At 45.4% G+C, this 25,275-nt stretch overlaps 1 protein-coding gene across 2 annotated transcripts in view; it reads left to right on the forward strand.

Moving 5' to 3' along the window:
* Positions 1 to 25,275, forward strand: part of TBC1D22B (TBC1 domain family member 22B) — a 73,558-nt gene that overhangs the window by 41,106 nt on the left and 7,177 nt on the right. Inside the window, exons 9-12 of one of the 2 annotated variants that reach the window (XM_081293641.1) lie at positions 11,950 to 12,094; positions 12,567 to 12,642; positions 15,572 to 15,699; positions 15,965 to 16,060. In XM_081293641.1, the coding sequence (XP_081149767.1) occupies positions 11,950 to 12,094; positions 12,567 to 12,642; positions 15,572 to 15,699; positions 15,965 to 16,060 (445 nt within the window). The remainder of the gene's footprint in view (positions 1 to 11,949; positions 12,095 to 12,566; positions 12,643 to 15,571; positions 15,700 to 15,964; positions 16,061 to 25,275) is intronic. The other variant, XM_081293640.1, reaches the window with a different exon arrangement.

Consider the following 25,275-nt stretch of genomic DNA (forward strand, 5'->3'; position numbering starts at 1 on the left):
TACAAAGAGGGGTTTGAGAACTTACAGATAACAAAATTTTGACAAGCATAACACAAAGCCTAGTTAATATTTTAGCTGGCTCCAACATCAGAATTTATGAGGGTCATTAGAGCTTCAGAGAGGGTTGTTATCTGGTTAGGAAAAGCCAGGCATGGGTTTATCACCACTTATAACAGTCTAAAGCATTTCCAGCTTGCACTGCTAAGCATCTCAAAATTCTTCCCACCAATTCCAAAATGCTCCAAAAACTTATGAACCACAAAGTCAGGTTAGTCATAGCAACAACCCCACTTCTAGCTACCAATTTCTGTTATAGTCAACTTTTCACTGCTGTGACTGAAAGACCCAATTAGAACAACTGTAGAGGAGGAAAGGTTTTGGGGCAGCTCATAGTTTTAGAGGTTTTAGTTCCTAAGTGGCTGGCTCCATTCCTTGGGGCTCAAAGTGAGGCAGGACATCATGGCGGAAGAGTGTGGCAAAGGGAAGCCGCTCCCATGATGATCAGTCAGCAGAGAGAGCTGGGTTTATTTTATCATGTGGGGTGTGTGTGTGTGTGTGTGTGTGTGTGTGTGTGTGTGTGTGTGTGTTTGTTTAAATCTAGAACTATTCTCATCCTTTTTGTTGTTGTGCTGGGAATTGAACCCAGGGGCATTCAACCACTGAGCTACATCTTCAGCCCTTTTTAATTTTTTATTTTGAGACAGGATCTTGCTAAGTTGTTAAGGCTGGCCTTATACTTGTAATCCTCTTGCCTCAGCCCCCAAGTTGCTGGGATTACAGGTGTGCACCACTGTACCTGGCTCCACTCTCATCCTTTTTTGAAAATTGTCTTGGATCTTCTTTCAGATGAACTTTTTAATTACTTATTTTTATCTTTTTAAAAATTTACTGTGATAACATTTAACATTAAGTCTGTCTGTCTCTCTCTCTCTCTTTTTTTTTTTTTTTTTTTTTTTTTGGTAGCAGGGTATTGAACCCAGAGGCTCTTAACCACTGAGCCACATCCTTTTTTGTTTTTTATTTTAAAATAGGGTCTCACTAAGTTGCTGAGGCTGGCTTTGAACTTGTGATCTTCCTTCTGGGATTACAGTGCCTGGCATGAAGTCTACCTTCTTGAAGATTTTTTTTTTTTTTTTTTTTTAGATTTTGAGATAGAGTCTCAAATAAATTTGTGATTCTTCTACCTCAGCCTCTCAAATTGCTGGGATTATAGGAATATGTCACCACTCCCTGCCTTCTTAATGAATTTTGACATGCACAATAGAGTATTGTCAACTGTGGGTACGGTGTTACACAGCAGATCTCTAGAAAGTATTCATCTTGCATGACTGAAACTTTGTACCCACAATATGGCAACTGCCTCTCTCCTCGCCCCTGGCAACCACTGTTCTTTCCTCTGTTTCTGTGAGCTTGGCTTGTTCCAGCTGCTTTCTTAGTGCAATCATTAGTATTTGTCCATCTGTAAATAGCTTATTTCATTTAGTAAAATGTCCTCCAAGTTCAGAGGAACTTTAGAATCAGTTTGTCAAGTTTAGGAGGTGGGGGAACCCTGTAGAATTTTTATTGGAGTTGAAGTAATTTTTAAATTAAATTTTATGGGGGTTCTTTGGTAGCTTTATTGAGATATATAATTCATATACCATATAATTCATCCATTAAAAGTGTACATTTCAGTAGTTTTTAGTGCATTTACAGAATTGTATAACCACACAATCAATTTTAGAACATTTTATCACTTCAAAAAGAAACCCTGGGGCTGAGGCTGTAGCTCATTGGTAAAATGCTTGTCTAGTGTGTGTGAGCCCTTGGATTCAATCCCCAGCACCACCCACTACTACCCCGCAGCCCCCAAAAGAGTAAGCCACCAGCTGTCTCCATGGACTTGCCATGTTGTGACATGTATTAATACTTCATTCCTTTTTGTGGCCAAATATTTCATGATGATGATATACTACACCTTAAATTTATCTATTTATCAGTCAATAGACATAAATTAAGATTTTTGTTTTATTATTTGGTTTTGCTTTTTTAGTTCTAGGGATTGAACCCAGGGCCTCACACATGCTGGGCAAGCATTCTACTGTGTGTGAAGTCAGTAGGATTTCTTCCCAGCCTCAAGGCCTTTCTTAACAGAAGTACAACATTGTTTGCTGACTTCAACAATGGTTCTGTTGTTCGGTAATATTGCTGCTTTTCTCCTCGTCTCTAATGATACCACATCCTGATAAGGCAGCTGGTATACAAGGCTTTTTGCTTTGACCCCTCTGATGTGACCCTCCCTGCTGCAGGAGGCCTTGGCTGTCCTTCCCCATGGAACACTGTACAGCCGCCCTGTCATCCTGTGCAGATGTCACTCCACTGCCCCATTCCACTGACCTGGCATAGGGAATCGGCCCCAGTAGAGCTACAGGATCCATGTGCCCCAGGACATTGTTTGGTCTCTCTCATCACTTTCCCTGTCCATTCTCTACAACCTCTATTACTTTTATCATGTTTGTTGTAAAATAGTTGAAAACGGGGAGATCTGGTGTCTCCCTTTTGAGGAAGTTGGGAGGGAAGTCTGTAGCCTGGCCCCCAGACAGCTTCTCCATCTGCAGAAGGCAGCTGCTTCTGTGAAAGTGGCTCCTCTGCAGATCAATCAGCTGTGCCCAGGTTCACTGGTGAAATGCTAGAGGGTCATAGTGAAGAGAGAGTCTCTGGACTGGATCTGTGAGTCTGTGGTATACCTCTAGAGTCTCATCTCTGAGCATTTGGGCTTAGGTGTGTTATTGATCCAGCTCTGAACATATTAAGAGCCCGTGTGATTGACAGTGAGGTCATCATCAAAATAAACTACTTAACAGTAACTGCTAAGTGGTGTGCAGAGAGCAGAGCTCATGATGTGTCCTGGTTTTAGAAGAGGAATGATGCCTGGTTAGTTTCTTTCAAGGCAAAATGTGAGACAGTTGTGAAAAACTTTTCAGATGTGGTAGCATAGTAGGGTTTTCACTGCAGGTTTTATTTAGAAGCAGGATAGCAGTGGAATTCCCAGGAGGGAAGTCCTTCTCAGATCTGTGACTGTGTCCAGTTCCCTGTGTGACACTTCCACCCACATATCTCATAGGGGATCGGTTAGGATTAGCACATTTACACACAACAGAGGATCCCAGATAACAGTGCTGTAACTAAGATAGGAAAGTTTATTTCTTTTATGTTAAAAGTCCAGAGGAAAGTAGTCTAGGACTTAAATGCTGATCCAAGATATCAGGGATCTAGACTCCTCTCTTTTCTTGTTCTGCCATATTTAGCCATGAGGTTTCCTTCTCATGATCCAAGGGACTGCTTGTGCTCCAGCCACTGTACCTGTATTCCAGCCAACACAGAGAACAAAGGAAAAAAGTATACTCCTTCCATTTAAGAACATATCCCCAAACTGTACATGATGTTAGTGCCCAGGTGGCTAGTACCTAAGGGTCCTATCAAATACCCTTGGGGAGCTGATTAACAAGGAGGTAAGAAGGAACAATTTGAAGAAAACTGGCAATATTTGCTACCCCTCAGCTCTCCAAACTGTTTATCTCCTCTTCTTCCCTCACCTAGCAACCCTTTTCTCTCAATTGGCTATATTTCCTGTCACCAAATTCAGAAATGCTAAGAATTATCTATAATTCCCTTTTCTCATTTTTCTGTGTCAATTACAACACTAGTGATTTTATGTCTCAAATCTTTTTGGAATCTGTTTCTTCCTCTCTGTTCTTTTGACTCCTTGGTCAGGTCTGAATTGACAAAATGGCCAAGCAGATTTTTCTGTCTCATTTTGGCCCGTTCAGCCTGTCTTCCACACCTGCTTGCCCATGCAGCTCCTCTACCTAAAAGCCCGGAACATTCCATCACCTGCTGGTGAAATGCCCAGGTTCTCAGCAGGGTGCAGTGGTTCACACCAGTAGTCCCAGGGGGGCTGAGGCAGGCGGTCACTTGAGCCTAGTTCAGACCCAGCCTGGACAACACAAAGACCCCATCTCAAAAAACTAAAATTTTAAGCAGCAGGGTTCTCCAAGTTAGTGTGCAAGGACCTGGGCAGGCTGCTCCCACCTCGTTCCTTAAGACAAGAGCCTTGTGCTCCACCATCTCCTTATCCCTGGATGAACCCTCGTGCATGTCTTAAGACTCTCCCTCCTCCTGGAAGCCTTCCCCCACGCCCACGCTGCCAGCACCCCTCATCTCAGGCGCATGCCCTCCTCCTACCCAGTAGCACACCACAGCCTGTTCGCTTCTCCCACTTCCCACACCAGGATTGTGCTTCCCTCCCACCCTCTGCCACCAGACTATCATTCTTGGAGGCCAGAGACTATTTTAAGTTTCTTGATATTCCCAGTACTTTCATTTTGGTGTCTAAAGTAGGCCTTCCCCACGTGTCTATCTAGATGAATGAGAGAATGAAAATTCCATGGAAATGTTGCTGGACAGTGAGTTTGTGACTCTTTGCTGGGCTTGGCCACTGGAGGGCAGTAACGACACTTCTGTGATTCTGGGCTGAGTTGGCCAAAAGTTCTCCTTCCTAAGGGATGGAACTGGAGTCCAGCACACATAAGCAAGGGTTTGCTGGCACCTGTGCTGTGCCAGTGGCTGCTCTGGGCATTAGGGTTACGACCATAAGCAAATTAGTCAAAAAGCCTTGCCTTTTACCTTTAATTGTTTATTCAATGAAAATGGAAAACCGATAGCTCCCAAGACTTGTTCAAGAATATTCATAGTGGGCTGGAGTTGTAGCTCAGTGGTAGAGCAATTGCCTAGTGGGTGTGAGGCACTGGGTTTGATTCTCAGCACCACATATAAGTAAATAAATTAAATAAAGATGTCCATCTATAACTAAAACAATTTTTTAAAATATATATTTTTTAGTTGTAATTGGACACAAGACGTTTGTTTATTTATGTGGTGCTGAGGATCAAACCCAGGGCCTTGCAAGTACTAGGTGAGCACTCTACTGCTGAGCCACAACCCCCTAAAAAGTATTTTTTAAAAAAGAATATTCATAGCAACTTTATTCATACAGATGAAAACTGAAAACAACCCAAATATACATTAACAGCTGTTCATACCAGGGAATAGTACTCAGCAGTGAAAGACAAACAATTGATAGATGTAACAACACGGAAATCTCAGAAATCATTAAGCTGATCAGAAGATGCCAGATAATCAAAAAAAGTACATATTGTCTGATTCCGTGTATCTGAAGTCCATAAGCAGGCAGACCTAATCTATGGCGATAGAGATGGGGACAAAGGTTGCCTCTGGTGGGAGGCTGACTGGGAGGAGCATGAGGAAACTTCTGGGGTGATGGAAATACTCAGTGTGACTGAGGGTGGTATTTACTGTCAGATCAGGCGAGGCAGGCAGCGACCAAAGGAGGCAGATTTCAAAGGGCCGCTGAACAGGCTTTATTGAGATATCACTCCCGGGCGGAACTCGATCAGACCCACAGAGGGGACAGGGGAAGGGTCTGAGGAGAAACCGAACTCGACTTTTATGGGGCTTACAGCAGGAAGGGAAGGGCTTGGGACAGGAAAAGGTGTTTCTAGGGTCCCTTGCCCCTTTGGAGTTGGTCAGGGGAGTTGGCTGAACTCCAGAATTGGCCAGGGGGTCCTGTTGATTGACAGGCGTTAGTCAGGAGATCTGGCTGATTGACAGGCATTTCCGCCAGCATCTGATTGATGTTCTTTTCCCTCACGGGCTGCTTTGTTCTAAGTAGCCACCAAGTCGCCACCACCGACCTAACATTTACCACTGTGGGTGAGTGGTCTTTAGTTTGTGCTGGACCTTGCTCTTCCTTTGTGCCCTTAACTTGAACATTTATGTGTTTGGGCTCATAACCTGGGTCCCACAGCAGTGCCAAGAGGCTGATCTACCCAGGAGCTTCTAATATTTACTGAATGAAAACAAAAACAGTATAGGAATCTAAGGAAAATAAAGAAAACTTGGAGGTGCATTAGTGTTTTGTTTTGATACTACGAATTAAACCAGGGACACTCTACCACTGAGCTATATCCCAGTCCTTTTTAGTTTTTATTTTGAGACAGGGTCTCTACTAAGTTGCTGAGGCTGGCCTGGAAATTTCAATTCTCATGCCTCAGCCTCCCAAATAGCTGGGATTACACTGTGCACCATCATGCCCCACTAGTATATTTTTTTTAGGTTTTTTTCCTTAATTTTATTTTTTAAATTCTAATTTGTTACATATGACAGCAGAATGCATTACAATTCATCTTACACATATAGAGCACATTTTTTCATATCTCTGGTTGTATACAAAGTAGTATATTGGTTTTTAAAAGTAATTTTAACCAGGGTGTTGTGACACAAGAACACCCATGGTGAATAGCCAGAGTTCATATCATTCTGAGTTACTAGTTGCTGCCCTGATTGACAGGTGCAGTGTCAGGAAGGTTCTATGGTCAGGTTCTTCCTTGTATCTTCAGAATCTCATGTCTCCTCTGACAGGCAGAAACATGGACCTGGTGCTACAGAACCAGGGCCTCATAGTAAGCCTTCCCTCCACCCACCTCTGGAGCAACATCTCCTCTTCAGAAAGCAACTCCCATGACATAGATGTCAGGTGCTTTGGCTTTCCTGGTTTGTCCAAGGGGCCACTGCACCCTGTTGTACATACTGAAGGTTTGTGGCAGTGTTGCCAGGTCCTTGCCTGGAAGTGACAGATGAACAACACTAACAGTAAGTGTGCATAGTGCTTGAACCACTTAGAAATTCTATAAAATTGATCAGATGAAGTCCTAGGCACTTCTTTTCTTTTCTTCTTCTCTTTTGTTTCTTATAATGCTGAGGATCCAACCCAGGACCTTCTACACGCTAGGCAAGCGCTCTACTGAGATGCATCCCCAGCACTTTGGCACTTTTCTTAAAACTGTTGTCCCAGATAAAATGTTTAAGTTTTGGGGCTGGGGTTGTGGCTCAGTGATAGAGCGCTCGTCTAGCATGTGCGAGGCCCTGGGTTCAATCCTCAGCACCACATAAAATAAATAAAATAAAGGCATTGTGTCCAACTTCAACTAAAAATAAGTAAATAAAAATTTTAAAAAATGTTTAAGTTTCTGTTTTATGAGGTTCTTTAGACACATAGCCAAAAAAGATTTTATTTGTTGTTTTCCTCAGTCTCCTTCTGTGATTAGAAAATATTATGCAAGGTATTCTTAGAAGTCCAGTTTTTATTTAAAGCAAAAAAAAGAAGACGACGACACAGGTCAGGTAAATCCGAGGCTTTGGAAAACAAAGGCCACCTGCAGCTGCCAGCCAGGCAGAGTCACTGGTTCACAGATCTGAAAATGGCCCTGGGATCTCAGATGGATCCTAGAAAGTGCTTGAAGCAGTGAATAGGCGTTACTCTTGTCAGTTTGGGCCAAACCTGTTCTTCCCAAAGCTGTCAGGGAGTTTGTGAGGCATATATTAAGCGGCTTCAGGCCCAGGACTCAGAGTCCTCAGGAAAAATAAACAGTTGACTGGAGCCACCACTCAGCTGCCTTTTATCAGCTAATAAATAGGCATGTTCTCGTCAAGCCCAGAGTGGGCAATTTGATTTTTATAAAGAGCTTTTGGATTTCCTCCTTTTGGATGCTTTGCCTCTTAAAATAGCCATAAAATATCCTTAAAAATCCTAGTCCCTCAGCCTGAGTCCTGGCTGCCGTATACTTGTCATGACAACCAGAGACGCTGCCCTCACTGGAGACTGCACGGCTGGCATGGTTTCCCATTTCAGCTTCAATTATGTGTTGAATTTCCTCAAGTGGACGCTTAATGATCCTTCTGAACAGACTGTTTATGCTGAATGAAGCCCTTCAGAGAGCATTTGCTCCTCCTGTTCTCGGCTGCTTCTTGCTGGTGCACTCAGCTCACAGTTTTTGACTGAATGAGTGAATCTTAACCTCCCAGCAGGCAGAAAAACAGAACTCCCCCTCCCTGTCCGTGAGAGCAGAGGGCTGCTGGGCAGACGAGCCCCCAGCTCGAGGCCTGTCGGTCCCTCAGCTCCCTGCACAGCTGAAGGTTTGGAATTGGTGCCCTTACCGAGAATGGCATCTGACCAACTGTGACCATATGTAATTAGCCTGGATTTCGTCTTTTTTTTCTTTTAAGATTTAGATTTTATTAGGTGTGTGTGTGTGTGTGTGTGTGTGTGGTTGAACCCAGGGCCTCATATGTTAGGAAAGCCCTCTACCAATGAGCTACATTCCCAGCCTGCATTTCCTCCTTAAGACCAAAAGGTAGAAGTGGAAAGCTTTGAAAATTGACCAGTTTTAAGGTACAATTTGGGAGGGTGGGTTTATTGTTGAAGATTAGATTTGGTGGCAAATAATAGTCTATATCTCAAATGTCAATGTATTTGTATCTTGTATAATAACAATAATATAATGCCTGCTAACATTTACATAATGCATTTTTTATCCCAGACACTATTGTCAGCATTTTCCATATATTAATTAACTTTTTAAATCCTTAAATATCCTCTGCCACTGGTAGTGATATTACCACCTTAACAGATGACAACTTGAGACTCGAAAGGAAAAGTCATTTGCCCAAAGTCATGTAGCTGTGGGTGACAGAGCTAGAATTTGAGTTCTGCAGTCTGGCTTCAGAGTGTGCCCTCACCCAGGTGCTATTCTGTCTGACAATAAAAACCACAGGCTATGGGGACAGCCCTGCTCCCCCTGTCCTCCCCAGGCTCTTCCTCCTCTGTGGCTCCACTTGCATTTCCACCGCAGCATTCTGGAATCCTGGAATGCCCAGGTTGGGGAAGATCCTTCCAATATTATGGACCTCTGGATCTTCCTCTGGGAAATGTATATCCGAGGAGTTGAGGGTTTTTTTTGTTTTTGTTTTTGTTTTTTTTAATCTGGAACCTTCCTTGTGGGTTTTACCTTTTTCTTGTACCCCCATTCTCATGATGAGGGAGCTACTGCCCAGCCTGGGTTAGTGTGAGTCCCATGCTCACTGTAAGGAAGGGCTACTCCTTCCTCCTGCACTGTTGAGAGACTGGCCCAGAGAATGATCTGCCTGAGTCCAACCCAGAGCCGTTCTTGTACAGGCTCAAAGGGGACAATTCCTTAGGACATTGTAGTCATGAGAGTTGGAGGCAATCCCTGCAGAAATGGATAGATAAAGGGTGCAGAAATGAGCTAGAGATATGTACAGCAACCTGGAAAGATCTTAATATGAAGCAAAAAGAAAAAGGAAGATTCTGAGCTGGATCTTAAGGCTCAGTGTCATTTACCTAAGTTAATACTATATATGGCCACCCCCCAAAACACTACATAGTAAATGTTGAAGTTAGGACAAAAAGGCAAATGGTATTTCTTGGAAGGATTATGTTTTGTTTTTTAATGGGGTTCCTCAAATGGACTCTTATACATTCTCTAAATTCTTAGTTTCTGCAAGCTTAGTGTTGTTTATAAAATCTTATTTATTCTTTTCTTTTTTGGTGATAAAAGGCAAATGTACTCAATTGTGGCTCTTTTTTTCTGAAATAATGCATTTCGGGGGACTATCAAAAATTAGCTTATTGTGGAAATTTTGAAAAGTCTAGTAAAGCTCAAAGACAATAAAATACTTCATTTATACCACCTGGGGACTAAGCACTGTAAATCTTGTAATATGTTTTGTCTTTCCTCTGTGCTTATATAAACACACATAAATAATGTATATACAGTAGTTGAAAGTCTACCATAAATAATTCTGTTCCTTACTTTTTCCTTTGATACTGTGACATACTTTCCTGTGTCATTATACATTCCTTATAAACTTCATCAAAAATAACTCTAGTGTGTCTGTTGTGTGCCAGATACTGTGGTTAGCACTTTATACATTTATGTATCGGCTATGGCCAGACTTCAAGCCGGACCTTTCGGTCATTCCCAGGGTCGTAGTTTTTCTGACAAGAAACCCTCACTCTCTCCAAAGGTTATTTATTTATTTATTTTGTTGTTGTTATGTTGTTAATCACCTTCACTGTTCTTTAAGCAGAGTGAGAATCTCAGAGTTGTTACATCTATATGTTGTCATGAGAAGGTTCAGATCTAGTAATCATTCCTATAATGTAAAAGGGCAGGATTCTGGATACATTTTGTCAGTTGTGATGTCTCTCTGTAGCACAAGTGTCTGCCGTGAACATCCTGTTTTCAAAATAGGACCTGTGGGCCTAAGGAAAAAGCTGCCTTTGGTACGGAATTCAAGGGCCTGAACATTCCCATGTGTGGCCTCTGACAGGCGTGCAGTAACCTGCCTTATTGGACAAGGAGAATGTTTCTTACTACTACGCCTCTTTGTGGCAGGAAGGGAGAGTTGAACAGGGGCCAGAAGGAAATATCCCAAGGCCTTTCCTTCTTCAGGTTTATTTTATTCTTTTCTTTCTTTTTGGTTTGTTTATTTGCATTACTGGGGATTGAACCCAGGGGCTTTCTACCACTGAACCATATCTCTAGCCCTTTTTATTTTTTTACTTTGTGAGACAGAGTATCACTAAGTTGCTGAGGCTGGCCTTGAACTTGAGATCCTTCTGCTTCCGCCTCCTGAGTCTTTGGAAGAACAAGCTGTGCCACCATGCCCAGTTTCTTCAGGTTTCTTGAGGGTGTCTTACATTTTCCTCACTTGATTCTCAGACCAGACAGCTTCTCAATCCCTATTGCTTACTGTGGGGTTCCTATGAGAAGCTGATAGATGATCCTATCTAGAGAGGTCCCATGATTAAATAGACTTGGGAAATGCTGGATAAACAAAGTTAAGCAAGTTAACTTAGTGCAGACTTTCATATAACTTCTCAAATCCTGAGGAGAAAGAGTTGTTGATCCCAATGGGATTGGTGTGAGAAATGGCCCATTTGGTGTTGTAATGAGATCCTCAGAAACTTCCCTGGGATCCATTTGTTCCCCTGACAAGGGGAGTCGAGGGGCAAGTTCCTTGACATCAAGTTAGCCTGGTTCTTCCCTGGTCAGAATGTATGCTGTGATCTTGAGGAACCTCCAAGATATTTTGGGCTGGGCTTGTGGCTCAGTGGTAGAGCACTTCCCTGGCATGTGTAAGGCCCTGGGTTTGATTCTCAGCACCACATATAAACAATAAATAAATAAAGTCCATCAATAACTAATAAAAATATCTTAAAATAAATTAATAAATAAATCTCCAAGATGTTTAATGCAGTGTTTCTCAACTGCTTTTGTCTATGTAACTCCTTTTTTCTTAAGTATCCTATAGAATTGATGTTTTACAGAACCCCTCTCGGGGAATACCAACTTGGTGGAGTTAAATCCTAGAAGCACTCACAGTCTGGGTCCACCCTCCCTCAGGCACATACCTTCACTTCTCAGTGACAGGACCATAGGTTCAGGGCCAGGGTGTAGCTTAGTGGTGAACATTTACACAAGCTCAAGGCCCTGGGCTCAATCCCCAGTAGTGCCAAAAATAAAAAGGAGAGAGAGAATGTATATGTGTGCGCGCGCGCGCACGCACACATGCATGCGCATGAACTGGTCTGCCTTATCAGCATTCAGGGATTCCATCCTCAAAATGCACTGTGTGGGCTATCTGATCCCAGCTGTTTTTGCTACGGGTAATTGTGAGTGAGAGTATGCAAAGACAGCTCACAGAATTTTTGAAATCAAAGAATTTTCCAGACTGTCTCCAGTGAGCTGGGTATAGCTCATTGAACACGAGACCTGAATTATCACTTTCTAAAGCTGAATGAACAAGTGCAGAGGAGGAGAAAGAGTTGTTGATCCCAGTGGGATTGGTGTGAGAAATGGCCTATTCAGTATTGTAATGAAACCCTCAGGAACTTCCCTGGGATCCATTTGTCCCCCCCGACAAGGGGAGGCGAGGTGCAGTTGCTTGACATCAGGTTAGCCTGGTTCTCTCCTGGTCAGAAGGACCCTGTTGAAGACACTAGATTCTTTCTTTCTTCATTTTTAGAAAAGACCTCTGGACTTTCTTCACCTTTTGTTTTACAGAAGAGGATGTGGAGAACTTTGACGTGACCAATTTGTCTCAGGACATGCTGCGAAGCATTGAAGCTGACAGCTTTTGGTGCATGAGCAAGCTGCTGGATGGAATCCAGGTGAGCTGGTTCTTCCTCTGTGAGGACAGCTAGGTCCAGAGGCTCCTTCAGGCCTTCAGTGCCCTTATTGCTCTTCAGTATCAGACAGGGCTACCTGCCCACCATGGTTCCTCCTTTATCTCTTTCTGTTAGCTTTGCATCTGTCTAGTGTCCCTGGGAGTCTGAGAAAATCTGTGTGGTGCACGGGTTCTGTCCTCAGAGTAGGCCCCTCCATTCTGCCACACACACACAGCGCCCTGTGGCTGTGCTCACACCCAGCAGGACTTCATCAGGCATTACTCATACTACACTGTTCTGGCAATTCTTTGTTCCCCAAAACACTGTGATCAGCCATTAGCAACAGCATTACAACACTGAACAGGCCATTCCTCACACAATAACTTGTACTTTTTAACGAGTTTCAGTGAACTTGAGGGGCAGGAGCACCACTGTTTGGGGTCCCTGTTCATCCTGGGCTCTGTATCGTCTGCAGGATAACTATACCTTTGCACAACCAGGGATCCAGAAGAAGGTCAAGGCACTGGAAGAGCTCGTCAGCCGGATTGATGGTAGGTCCAAAGGAACAGGAATTCTCTAGCAGTAGCCCGTATGATTCTGACACAAGCCAGAATCCTTGGTCCCTCAGCTCCCTTCCTAGCCCTTCCCCGTAGCTCACTGCTATCGTCAGCACCAGCACCCTCCCACGTCTCAGCAGGAAGATAAGGGGAGGCCTCTGCAGGTATCTCAAGTTTTTCTTTCCTCTTCGTTTTCTGTCTCAGTTCTGTCGGTTCTCCTTCAGCAACTCTGTTCTGTCTACCTCTTCTGTATTTCCTAGGCACATCTCTGGTCCAGCTTTCCCAGATTTCCACAGTTTCCTTCTAGAAGGACTTGCCTCCTCCATACTCTTTTTTCAAACCATCTATCACCTATTTGCATTCTTCTAAAGTACTGTTCCAGCGCCTCCTCTTCTACTCAGGATCCTCCTGTGGCTTCCCATTACTGTTAGCTTCAAGCCTTTAGTAGGCTGCCATACACACTTTCTGCAGTGATGTAACTTGGAACTCCCAGGCTTGATGCTGGATCCTCAGGTCTCTTTGAGAACCCAGCAGGCAGTGCCACAGTCTTGGCTGGGCACAGAATCACGAGCCACCACACAGCTTTGTAGATTCAAACAGCAATTCTTTATTCCCGAACTCACACCGGCCTCCACACACGCTCTGGGGCCATCCCAGTTCTCCTCCGCCCAATTCACCTACTCCACGAGGCTTTTTTTCCAATATCCCATTTGAATCTCAGAGAACTCAACGGGAACAAGCAGCAGGAACACCCTAATCCCGGCAGCAATAATCTTCGACCTCCAACTTCCCTAAAACCCCTATTGTCTTAAACCGGGAACGCCCTAAACCCAAGGACCGGGATACTTCCTCAAACCTGATCAGCTCTAAACCCGGATCCGCCTTGGTCCTTGAGCAAGGTCACCTTACATGCAATGTCAACAGCGAAATCCATTTAACATGGGGTACGCTAGCAAGGAAATTTTGATGCGTCATTCCTACTTGGCAATGGCCCTCAGCAAGGCAGGACTTGCTAGAGCTCTCTGGGACCCGTTTGGCCTGGGGTTTTGGAGGCACAGCTCAAGAGGATGTCTTTGAGAGGCAGGATTCTTACAAGAGTGGAGTCCCAGCTCTGGCCTGGGGCATGAGATGGTAGAACTACAGGGCAATTCAGAAAGCTCAGCTGTTGACTCTTGAGGACCCCAAGGCCAAGGAAAGAACCAGTACGAGATCCCCATAAAACAGAACCTTTAGCATCAGTGAGGTTCTTTGGGATTCTGCCGGTCAGCACACACATAAACGCCATGCCCCACTTTTGTGCATAACCCAAAATAAAAGCCTCTTTCTTTTTCCACTCACAGAAGTTGTGTATCATTCTCTCTCCTTTCCCAACTTCTCTTTTCATGAAAACCTTCCTTGAGGGAGCTGGGGCTGTGGCTCAGAGGTAGAGCGCTTGCCTAGCACGCGTGAGGCACTGGGTTCAATCCTCAGCATCACATAAAAACAAATAAAATAAAAGTCCATTGACAACTAAAAAAAATATTTAAAAAGAAAACCTTCCTGATTGGTTCTACTCACTCTTCTCTTCGTCATGACTTAGAGTTTTAGTCTCCCGGCCTTATTTGTTTACTCACCATTTCTCCTGCATAGTGCAGTGGAATGTTTTCCTGTGTCTTATCACCTAACCCAGCTGTTGGCACCCATGCTGGGGCCCAACTGGCAGTGTCTGGCATCGCTCTTCCAGAGCTTAGCATGGGACATGTGCTGCCTTTTCCTGGGTTGCTACGCTGGCTGCCAGAGGCTGAGCAGTTCCAGAGGGCAGAGGCCGTGCTTTCTGCCACTGTCCACTTTTTTTTCCCCCTGCCCTTATAATTACCTGATGAATTAAGGCCTGGCACTCTAAGATAGTAGCTTTTAAATGTATATGTCTCGTTTCTTTGCATTTTAGAAGTATTACTTCCTCATTACAGAAGTTTAAACAATGCAGAAAAACATGTAGTAATTAGAAATCTATCTTCTTCCTTAAATTCTATTCCCCCAAAGTAAGCATGGTTAATAGTTCTTTCAAGAACTGTATCAGGAGCCAGACTTGGTGGCTCATGCCTATAATTCAGGCTACTCAGGAGGTTGAGGCAGGAGGATCGTAAGTTGCGAGCCAGCCTGGGCAACTTGTGAGATCCTGTCTCAAAATTAAAAAAAAAAAAAAATAGGTATTAGGAGCTAGGGCTGTAGTTCAGTGGTAGAGCACTTGCCTAGCATCCTCAAGGCCCTGGATTCCATCCCCAGAAATGCAAAAGAAGAAAACAATCCAACCAAAACAATCCTAGTAAGCATTATTTGAAGGGATGTCATGTAGAATGGAAACCCGGTTTGTTTTGACTTGTGTCAGAATACCACATTGATCCCAAGGGCTGGGAGTTAGTAGGTGGCTAGATTCTGTTGAAGTTGGTAAAGTGCCTTCTGATAAATCACTCGGTAAATCAGTGGAAGAAGCTGCCCTTGGTGGGTCAGTGAGCCCCTTTCCCTGGCAGTGGCACAGTCCCTGCTGGCTAGCCATCTGTCAGGGATGCTGAGGAGGAATTCCTCACTGTTGGGAGAATGGCCAAGGTGACCTCCAAGGTTCTTTTCCATTCTGGCTCCTTCTCTGATGAGTAATAAGATTCAGCAGCCAAGGGAACCGTATGTCTCCTGTTCTGTGGCCAGAGCGGCCCCGTGCAGGCAGAGGGCAACGAGAGCATCACTTTGGGATGTCAGGCTAGTTCCACGTGCTGGGCTCCCTGAGCTACAGCGTTGCTATGAGAATCAGATAGAATCAAAACGCAAAGAGCCGTCTGATGCCTGTTTGCCCCCCTGTGTCTGGCTCCCCAAGGGAGGGGTGATAAAAAATGGAATCTGCCTTTGGGGCTCCTGAGAGCTTTCAGGGCCCACGATGCTTGTGTTTCAGAGCAGGTGCATAATCACTTCAGGAGGTACGAGGTTGAATACCTACAGTTTGCCTTTCGGTGGATGAATAATCTGCTCATGCGGGAGCTTCCTCTTCGCTGCACCATCCGCTTGTGGGACACGTACCAGGTATGAAGAGACCCCTGCCGCTCTGTGCCAGGCAGTCCCTGAGGTGCCCAGCTCCCTGCCCTGTGAGGAGTGCCCAGAAATTCCCATCACCTCCTACCTCTGTGTCTGCCTTGGCCTCAAGAGCAGGGCCCTTGCTAAGTCTTCTCACCTCTGGGTGCCCTGCCATGCAAGTGATGTCCTGCTGCTTCTGCAGCTTCCAGAAGGGTTGGAACTAAGAGGACCACAGCTGGCTCCTTTTCAGGACTGTCTCTATTTTCCTTCCCAGTCTGAACCAGAAGGGTTCTCCCACTTTCATCTCTATGTGTGTGCGGCCTTCTTGATCAAGTGGAGGAAGGAGATCTTGGACGAGGAGGACTTTCAGGTGAGTGGCCAGGAGTCAGCCCTCAATGGCTGTAAAACAGTTGGTGCCATAGCAGGTACCTGGGGTGGGGATTGGAAGGGAGAAAGGATGCTCAGGAGAGAGTGCCCAAGTGGCAGGAAGTCAGTGAAGTCCAGAGGCCTTGGGTCTGAAAAGGATCTTTGTGTCAGAAAGGCTGCAGAGTAGCTGCAGACTAGCTGGACAGACATCCATTCATTGACGAGCATTTATTGAAAGCCTGCCATGCTAGACACCTTCGGCAGTGTAGGATATACTGGGAAATGAAACAGAGGCCTCTGTTCTCATGGAGCCTAAATATTAGTTGATGGGAGACACACAATAAAAGCATAGTAAATAGTAAATTTTTAAAAATGTTAGAAGAGGCGGGCACAATGGCACATGCCTATAATCCCAGACGCTCAGGAGGCTGAGGCTGGAGGATCGCGAGTTCAAAGCTGGGTTCAGCAATGGCGAGGCACTAAGCAACTCAGTGAGACTCTGTTTCTAAATAAAATACAAAATACGGATGGGGATGTGGCTCAGTGGTCAAGCACCCATGAATTTAATCCCTAGTACCCAAAAACAGATGGGAATAAAAAATATATATTCTCTCTCTTTTTTTTTTTTTTTTTTTTTTTTTGGTAGTAGAGTTTGAACCCAGGGGTGCCTAGCCACTGAGCTATTTCCCCAGCACTTTTTATTTTTTATTTTGAGGCAGGGTCTCCTAAGTTGCTGAGGCAGCTCTTGAACTTATATGTTTCTCCTGCCTCAGCCTCCTGAGTCTCTGGGATTACAGGTGTGCACTCAGCCAAGCTGCAATTTCAAATAAAGTAGTCAGGATAAGCTCACTGAGGGATGGCATTTGAGCAAGGTGAGAGGAGGGTGAGAGAATGAGCCATGTGGGCTTCTGGAAGAATTGGAGCAGAGGGAAAAGCCGGAGCAAAGGCCCCAAGACAGCAGCACAGCTGAGCTGTTGAAGAATCACGGTGGTGACCAACGAGGCCTGGAGCAGTGATCCCAGAGAAGAGCAGGAAGAGTGAGGGCAGAGAAGTCACAGGGACCCAGACACAGGACTCGGAGCCACTGCCAAGACTCTGGCTTTCACTTTGAGTGGAAGGGAAGCCACAGGAGGGTCTTGATCAGAGGAGGGACATGATCTGACTGGTAACCTTGGAAGAATCACCCTGCTTTTTTGTGACCTGTAGGTGTGCATGGGGTGGAAGAGGCAGCCAGGATGCTGCTGTCATTCTCCAGGGAGATATGAGAGTGGCTTGGACCTGGGTGGTGACGGTAGGGTGTGAGAAGTTCCCAGGTCTGGGGTCTCAGGCTTTCCCGATGCGTGTAGAGTGTGAGTGGCAGAAGGGCGTTCGCAGTATGTGGAGAAGGCGAAGGGGAAGCAGGTTAATGGGGAAGGAGTCGGGAATTCAGTACTGAGCGTGTTGAATTTCAAATGCATTGGGTATCCAAGGGACATTGTGAGTCGCAAGTCTGAAAGAGAGGGGTCTCAACTGGACGCATAGTTTAGGAGCCTTTGGCTAGACGCTGCTTAAGGCCAGGACACTGGGTGAGATCCCTGAGGAAGCAAGTGTGAGCCCTGGCACACCTACGAGAAGAGGTCAGGGGGGAGAGACAGATGGACAAAGGAGGCCGAGAGTGGATGCCCTGTGAGAGGACAGTGTCCTGATGGCCTAGGCGGGGACATGTTGAGTCCCTCTGAAGAAAACTCCAGAAAGGCCTAATCTAGGTGTGGAACTCCAGGGGAGAGGAAATGTGGAGTGAGGAAAGAGGTGGCCAGGCTGTGCCATCTGAGGGAGTGCAGCCTGGAGGTTGTTCCTGGTCACGATCTGGTGGGAGGGACATTTGTTTCTATGCTGTGTTCATTTCTGAACTGAGGGGGTTTGTCTGTCTTTGATGGGCATATAGTTCTTTTAAAACTGGAGGAAGAGGGTAACGGGTAGGGAGAAGCTGAATGTGTTTCTGAGTCCAGCCAGCGGCGTAGTTGTCGCCGAGAGCATCAGCATCTCCGTGTGACCCCTGAGCAGTCAGCCCTGTAATTGGTGTTAGGTGGTGAAAGAACAGATGTCTGTTCTGTAGGGAGATGGGGAGACAGGCTCAGCCTGCCCACGGAGGGCTTTGGAGAACAAGGAGAGCAGATGAGCTGACTTCCCTGAGTCGGTGCTGGCTGAGGTGCCAAGGCTGCAGACCGCTGATTAAGAACCTGGCTTCTGCCAACAAGCAGCATATGTGACATCCCAGGATAAATGAGGACAAGGGGCTGGAATGGCTGTGCGCCGGGGTGAGCTATCAGTTTTGATAATGTGGTTGAGGTGCAGTAGGATATTGAGAGCATGAGGTCTAATTTAGTTATCATGAGCCAGGCTCAGAGAGCCTTGTCAGATGTGATCAGAGTGCCCCCCAGATTAGCTTACAGTGGTGGGGGTGATTCCTGGAATGGCTTTTAGCAATTCACAATGTTGTCAAGGAGCAGAGGACAATGCTCTATGACTTTAAGACTGTGTTAGTAACCAGACTTGGTGGTGCATGCCTATAATCCCAGCAACTTGGGAGGCTGAGGCAGGAGGATGGAAGGTCAAGACCAGCCTCAGCAATTTAGCAAGGCCCTAAGCAACTTAGTGAGGCCCTTTTCCAGGTGTGCCACATTAAGCAAGTCACTTGGCTCTCTATGCCTGTCTTAATGTAAATGATAAGAAGGGCTGGGGATGTAGTTCAATGGTAGAGCACCCCTGGGTTCAATGCCCAGTACCAAAACAAAAACAAAAACAGATTGTTAGTCATAGTGACGTTCCTTACCATAGAGCATGTTCAGTTTTCCGATGGGTCTGAGGCCTTTCGGCAGAAACCCACAGACTAGCCCTGAGCTTTTTTTGCTTTTTGTCTGCTGCTTTGTTAACGCTTCAGTTGATCCTTCTGTGGTGGGGGGGGGGGGACACTCCCCTCTTTCTTTAGACCAAATAGAATGGGCGATTGAACTGGATAATCTGCAGAGTTCCTTCCACCCCCATAGTTCTAAAGTTCTATGAATACTGAAAGAAAAAATGTGCCTGGCTGTTAGGCTAGACAGGTGGTAGCCTTCAGGAGAAAGAATCATGGCAGAAGTGTGGGGAACGAGGGCACAGCGTACTGTGCAAGATCGTGAACGGTTGGACATGACCTTTGCAGAGAAAGGAGACACGTGCATCCCCCCTGCTAAAGGGCTGCTGGTATTAAATCACCACAAAGAAAGCTCCGCAAGTGAATTCAGAGATCACAGAAAGCCAGTTTTAGGGCTAAAAGCTCTCATAAGCAACACAAGGAAAAACCAGGTGAAGTGGTTGCTGAAATAAAAATGAGAGTTGTGGCAGTTTCGGGAAACCAGCCACTTGTCACCCCGAAGAGCTGAGAAGAAGAGCTTGGTGTAAGGGAGTTTCAGAGGAAAAGCAGCCGTCTTGGGGACAATGCAGAATAGGACATGGTCTATGGAGCCAGACTACCTGGGGTCTAATTCTAGCTCTGCCACTTTTCCAAGTGTGCAACATTTAGCAAGTCACTTAGCTCTCTGTGCCTTGGTTTTCCTATCTGTAAAATGGGGATAATAGTACCTGCCTCCTAGGGCTCTTATAAAGATTAACTGAGTTCATGCATGTGAAGCAGTTGGAATAATGTACTTGGCACTTAGCTGTCAAAATAGTGAGCTTATTAGCCAGGCATGGTGGCACATGCCTGTAATCCCAGCAATTCGGAAGGCTGAGGCAGGAGAATCACAAGTTCTAGGCCAACCTTAGCAATTTAGTGAGACCCTGTCTCAAAAATAAAAAATAAAATGAGTAGAAAATGTAGCTGAGTGGTAGTCCCGTCCCTGGGTTTAATCCCCAGAACCCAGTACCACACACACCAAAAAAGAAAAAAAAAAAAAACTCAGCAGTTTTGCTATTAATATTATCTACCTGGAGGATGGCAAGTTTGAAGCCATCCAGGGCCTGTTTCAAAATAAAATAAATCACAAAAAGGGCTAGGGATGTAACATGGTTGTAGGTAGAATGCTTGTTTAGCACGTGTGAGGCCCTGGTCAATCCCCAGTATCAAGGTGGTGGACCAGACACCCAAGTTTCCAACGTAATGAGTCACCATGCTGGGCTCATCCTCGGTGAAACTACCAAACTGGATGAGCAAACTGGACTGGAGAGGAGGCATCAGCATACACAGGAGCAAAGGGCAGGGTCCCAGCTGTGGTGAGAGTCCCCAGGAGGAAAGGCATCTGCTTCTTTCCCTCTGGCCGAGCAGCTGCCTACCTGAGGGAGGGACCAAACCTGACAAAGGAGTATCACATTAAGAGGTTTCCTTCCTGAGAGCCCTTAGCAAGGGAATCTGAGGCATGTCACAGGCACTTTGTGGGTAGAATGACCAGTCTTTAGGGACTCTGGGCTGCTTGAAATGAGAACTTTCGACAGGGCTGGGCCAAGCCTCTTTTGTACTAGGAGGGGGCCCTTTGCAATTATGTCCTTCGTCTGGGCTGGTATAATAGAATAATGCTAATGATGTTAGGTTGAATCATATGCAATTGCTGTTATAAGAGAGAATATTTGAATATCGACAATTTCATAAGGTTCCATATAGTAAGAGCTAATTCTTAGCACTTTTTTTAAATATTTATTTTTTAGTTGTAGTTGGGCACAATATCTTTATTTTATTTATTTATTTTTAAGTGGTGCTGAGGATCAACCCAGGGCCTCACACATGCTAGGCAAGCACTTTACCACTGAGCCCCAGCCCCAGCCCATTAGCATTTTTAATGTATAGGCACTATCCTAAATGTTGACCTTTGTTAATTCATTTAATCCTTGGAACAAAATACCTGGTAGTCTATAACTAGTACCCCAACTGTTACAAATGGGGAAAATGTGTCACCACAAGTAATTAGGTGAAGGTCACTGGGAGAGTGAGTGGTGGAGACCTGTGAACCACTGTGCCTGCTGCCACTCTTCCTGGGGCCTGGCTACAGATAGGGCCTGCTTACTCCCCCCCACCCCCGCACTCCCCCAGCTGCCTCCTCCCATCTCCTTGGCAGTTGCTAGCAGACTCTCCTCACAAAGAAGTGTTGAACACAAAAATCGGTTCTTTTAAACCTGAAAAAGAATTCCTCCAAGGTCCTCCTTGTCCTATTCTGGCTTCTGGGTTTTTCTTCTTCCACTTTCAGAGGACCTTGTGATTCCTGCTGCCCTCTCATGCTCTGTGTTCCAGGTACCTGAGTACTACCCCAGTTCTCTGTGGGAGATGGAGGTTGTGAGCGCCAGGCACAGGCAGTCCCTGGAGATGGCTTGCTGAGGTCTGTCCCTCTCCTGGAGTCCTGGAGCCCTGCCCCAGCCTGGTGGTCAGATTAGCTGCTGAGAGAGAGCTGGTGGCTGGAGAGGAACAGGAGTCTTCTGGGCACAGAATAGTTCTCTGTTCTGATCTGGCTGGTGGATACTTGGGCTTGTGTATATGTAAAAAGTTATTGAGGTGACGCTTAAGATGTGGTCCCTGAGGCCACCACCACAAGATTGGGAGGAATGTAATTGGTGGAGACAAGTGTAACAACACCAAGACCTACCCACCAAATACACAGTTGACCGTGCAAAAATCACCCAAAGCAAAATGGGTTAATGCTTCCTTTCTCACTTTCTTTTTTCAGGGCCGAGGTCTGAACTTGGGGCCTTGTGCTAGGCAGGCGCTCTGCCATTGAGCTGAATCCCCAACCACACGCTTCTTTTCTTGTGTGGGAATGCTGAAGAGTAAATTATTAGACTCTTGGTACCAAGCGAGGATCTTGATGTTGTTGGCATTTTGGGTATTCAAGGGGAAAAGGGTGACTCTAGGATTCAGGACTACCAAGTCACAGAACCAGCTGAATGTAGGGATGTAGCTGTCAAGAGATTGCGTGGTGCTCAGCATGCAGACTTCTCTCCACAGGAGCAGCAGTGGTGGGAGAAGTCCCTGGCTGAAGGGAGGCTGTAGCCACAGTCAAACAAAGACATCTGCGTAGGCCATGAGCACCAGAACTCAACCCCCTGTGCAGTTGTGCACCACCTAGGGGGTGAGGGGGCTTCTCTCACCAGGTGTAAGAACAGAGGGCTGTGAGCCCAGGGACAGGGCTGTGTGTGTCCTGAGGCCAGCATGGTCCTAGAAGCAAAGAGGACTCTTGAGGGAGCTAGGCAAGGACCAAGGTACCTGCCACCCCTACTCCGATTAAAGCCACACCAAAGACAGGCCCTTCTCGTGCATACCTCTGGCCTGTACCTTGCTAGGTGTCATCTGCCTGAGTGCCAGGTAGAGGACAGGTCCTCACCATTGCAGCCAGCCATGGAAAGGTATGTCCTGGCAGAGGAATAGCTGGACATAAGACCCTGTAGGAGTGAAAGTTTGAGATGTTGGGGGAGAGTTTTTATTCATGACCCATTCATAGAGCACGCTATTGAGGCAGATGGCAGACAGGGGGCTCTGGTCTGGGGAAGACTTTCCAAAGCAAGTTGATGTGAAACCCAGGACAGGAGTCACGATGAGTTCTCTGTGAGGGAACGAGTGGCAGGTCCTCTAGATCAGAGCAGCAGCATGGAGTGCACCAAACACAAAAGAGCTGCTGGGAGGGGGGGAAGCACCTCCAAGGGAAAAAATCAGCAAAGAGCACCAGTTACACTGAGCTGTGGGCACGGGGGCACAGCGGGCAAAGGATTCATACAGGATCACGAAACTCACCAGAAGCCTGCGGACTGTTGTTCTCTGACCTGCTCTCTCTAGGAGGAATATGTGTGAGTCAGAGAGGACAGGCACCCCCAAATACCTGCAGTCTAGGAAGCCATTCTGGGAAAGTACAAGTACATGGAGCCTACAGACATGTGAGAGCAGGTGCCAACACTCGGACAGCAGAGAAGCACCGTGCAGGGGACCGAGGCTTAGTAATCAAAGTTCCTTTAAATGTATAAAAAGGGAACCCACAAGGGAGTCATGTAACCATGCAGTGACTCTGTACCACCGAATTGAAGCATTCTTTGTTCTTTCTTTACTGGAGAGTCTTGGAGAGAGTACCGCTGTGAAGGAGGAGACAGGTCAGAGTTATTAAGTGAAATAGTGCAAGCCCGGGGTGCTCCAGGCCTCCAGGACAGACTAAAAGTAAATAGATTCCTTGAACCAGATGGCACCACCCATGACTTCTGGGTGTGGTTGTGGAATTGGGTGCAGGTCCTGTCTTTATAGACATTTGGTGAATTGCCAGTTTGAATCCTGCCTGTAAGAAGGGTTTGGAGGGAACCCAGAATTGAAGCTCCACTTAAAAAAAAAAAAAAAAAAAAAAAAAAAAAACTGGTATGAGAAAGGGAATGACTCCTAGACATGGAAACAAAAATTCTATTCAGCTTTCTGTAAGGGGGAAAAGATGCCAAATGCACTAGGTGCTTTGGTACTGGAGAAACCAATGGATACAAATTTGACTCTCAAAGTTTATAGGCAAGGACATGATTTTGAAACATTATATTGGGACCAGGGGAAATATTTTGTTACCTCACTGATTCTCAGAATAGGAGAGGTTTGTTTTAAAGTACTTACTTGACTAGGAAAGTATTTTTACACGCCTGAATACACTTTACAATTGCAAATAATGTTCCAATATTGCAAAGTGATTCTGCATACAATATCTTATTTAATAGTCTAATTTTATGCCACCTTTTAAATTCTTTAGCTGTTAATTATTACACATTCTATCTTTGGTTGTGCTGAGCCCTTATCACTGAGTGAAATTAGTCGACTCCGAGATTTCCTTCCAATCACTGAGTGAAATTAGTTGACTCCGAGATTTCCTTCCAGCAGCTTCTCCAATGACTTGTTTTCTTTTTGTTCCTTTTTCTTTATGCCTCACTTCTTTCTCCCCCCAGGGCTGGCAGCGCGTGGTATAGAAATGAGCGCAAGCTCTTAAGCCAGATTGTCTGGTTTAATCCCAGCCCAGCACTGCTCTGTAACCTTGGGCAAGTTCCTTAACCTCTGTGAGGGTTTCCTCTTCTGTAAAATGGATATAATGTGTATCTCATGGAGTTGATGTGAGGATTGGTGAGTTAGTACAAAGTACAGGTAAGCATTCAGAGCCAGTCTGGTATGGAGTACATCTCGGTAGGTGGTCACTGACAGTCTAATTAATCTTGTTCTCCCTCTTCCTCCCCAGTTCTTCCTTTTTGCTAATGAGGTTCCCCTCTGCCTTTCCTTTATCAGAGTTTCTGTTCACTACTTAATAACCTTCTCCTCCTTTAGTCCCTTATCTAATTGTTTTCTTCCACTCCTCACACATGACTCACATTCCTTCTCAGTCACATTGCCTTTTCCTTTGGAATCTGTGGATTCTCAGCAGGTACTGTGCCAGGCCCTTTGCTTCTGTTTCAGCCATGTTTAGGCTTCTTCTGTAAAAGCCAGCTTCCCCCTTTCCATTAATTGAAAACTGCTCTCCATTGCTTGCCCTGCACGCTGCCTTCTCCCGACTGTCTGCCATCGTATTTCATCTAACAGCATGTTATGCTTAATGCTCCCGTGGAACTGGCTCTGTAACAAATCTCAGCCATTCCCTGTAGTGGCTCTTCTCAACCCCTAGATAAGAGCTCCTGATTTGTGATTAATACCTTTGTCCCCCAGCTATGGTTATTCACCGTGCTATGTCTTTATCCAATGGACAGGGTTTCCCATTTTTGCAGTGCTAGGATGGGCTGCGGTGGGGGTGATGGAGGCTGGGGGTGGGGTACTGCAGTTCCCAGGCATTGACACCAGGTGGCAGAAGGGTTCCTTGCAGCTAAGCCTTACTCTTGGAGGAAGTGAGAGGTTAACTTGTCCAGGGGTGGAATTATTTGGAAGCTTCCCAGAAGTTTCTGTTAAGCTTAGAAGAATTAGAAGTTATAGATATCTCCCATCGCAGCACAGTATATTCTCTTCTAGAGAGCTTAGCCTTTTGTTGGTTGTTTTTCTGTATCAATTATACAAATTATGTAACCATTATAGAAAAAATTTTAAACTCCAACAAGCCAAAAAAAGATAAAAGAAAAAAAAATGGGTACCTGAAAACTTACCATACAGATGTAGGGATTTCCCATTTAAAATATATTTTAATAGCTATATTATGTATTTTATGTATTTAAAATCATTATTCTGAGAAGGGATCCTTAGGCTTCACCAGACACCCAAAAGTCTAAAGAACAGAAAAGATTAAGATC

Source organism: Spermophilus citellus (genome assembly GCF_964194105.1).
Source record: "Spermophilus citellus genome assembly, chromosome: 5".
Classification (NCBI taxonomy): Eukaryota; Metazoa; Chordata; class Mammalia; order Rodentia; family Sciuridae; genus Spermophilus; species Spermophilus citellus.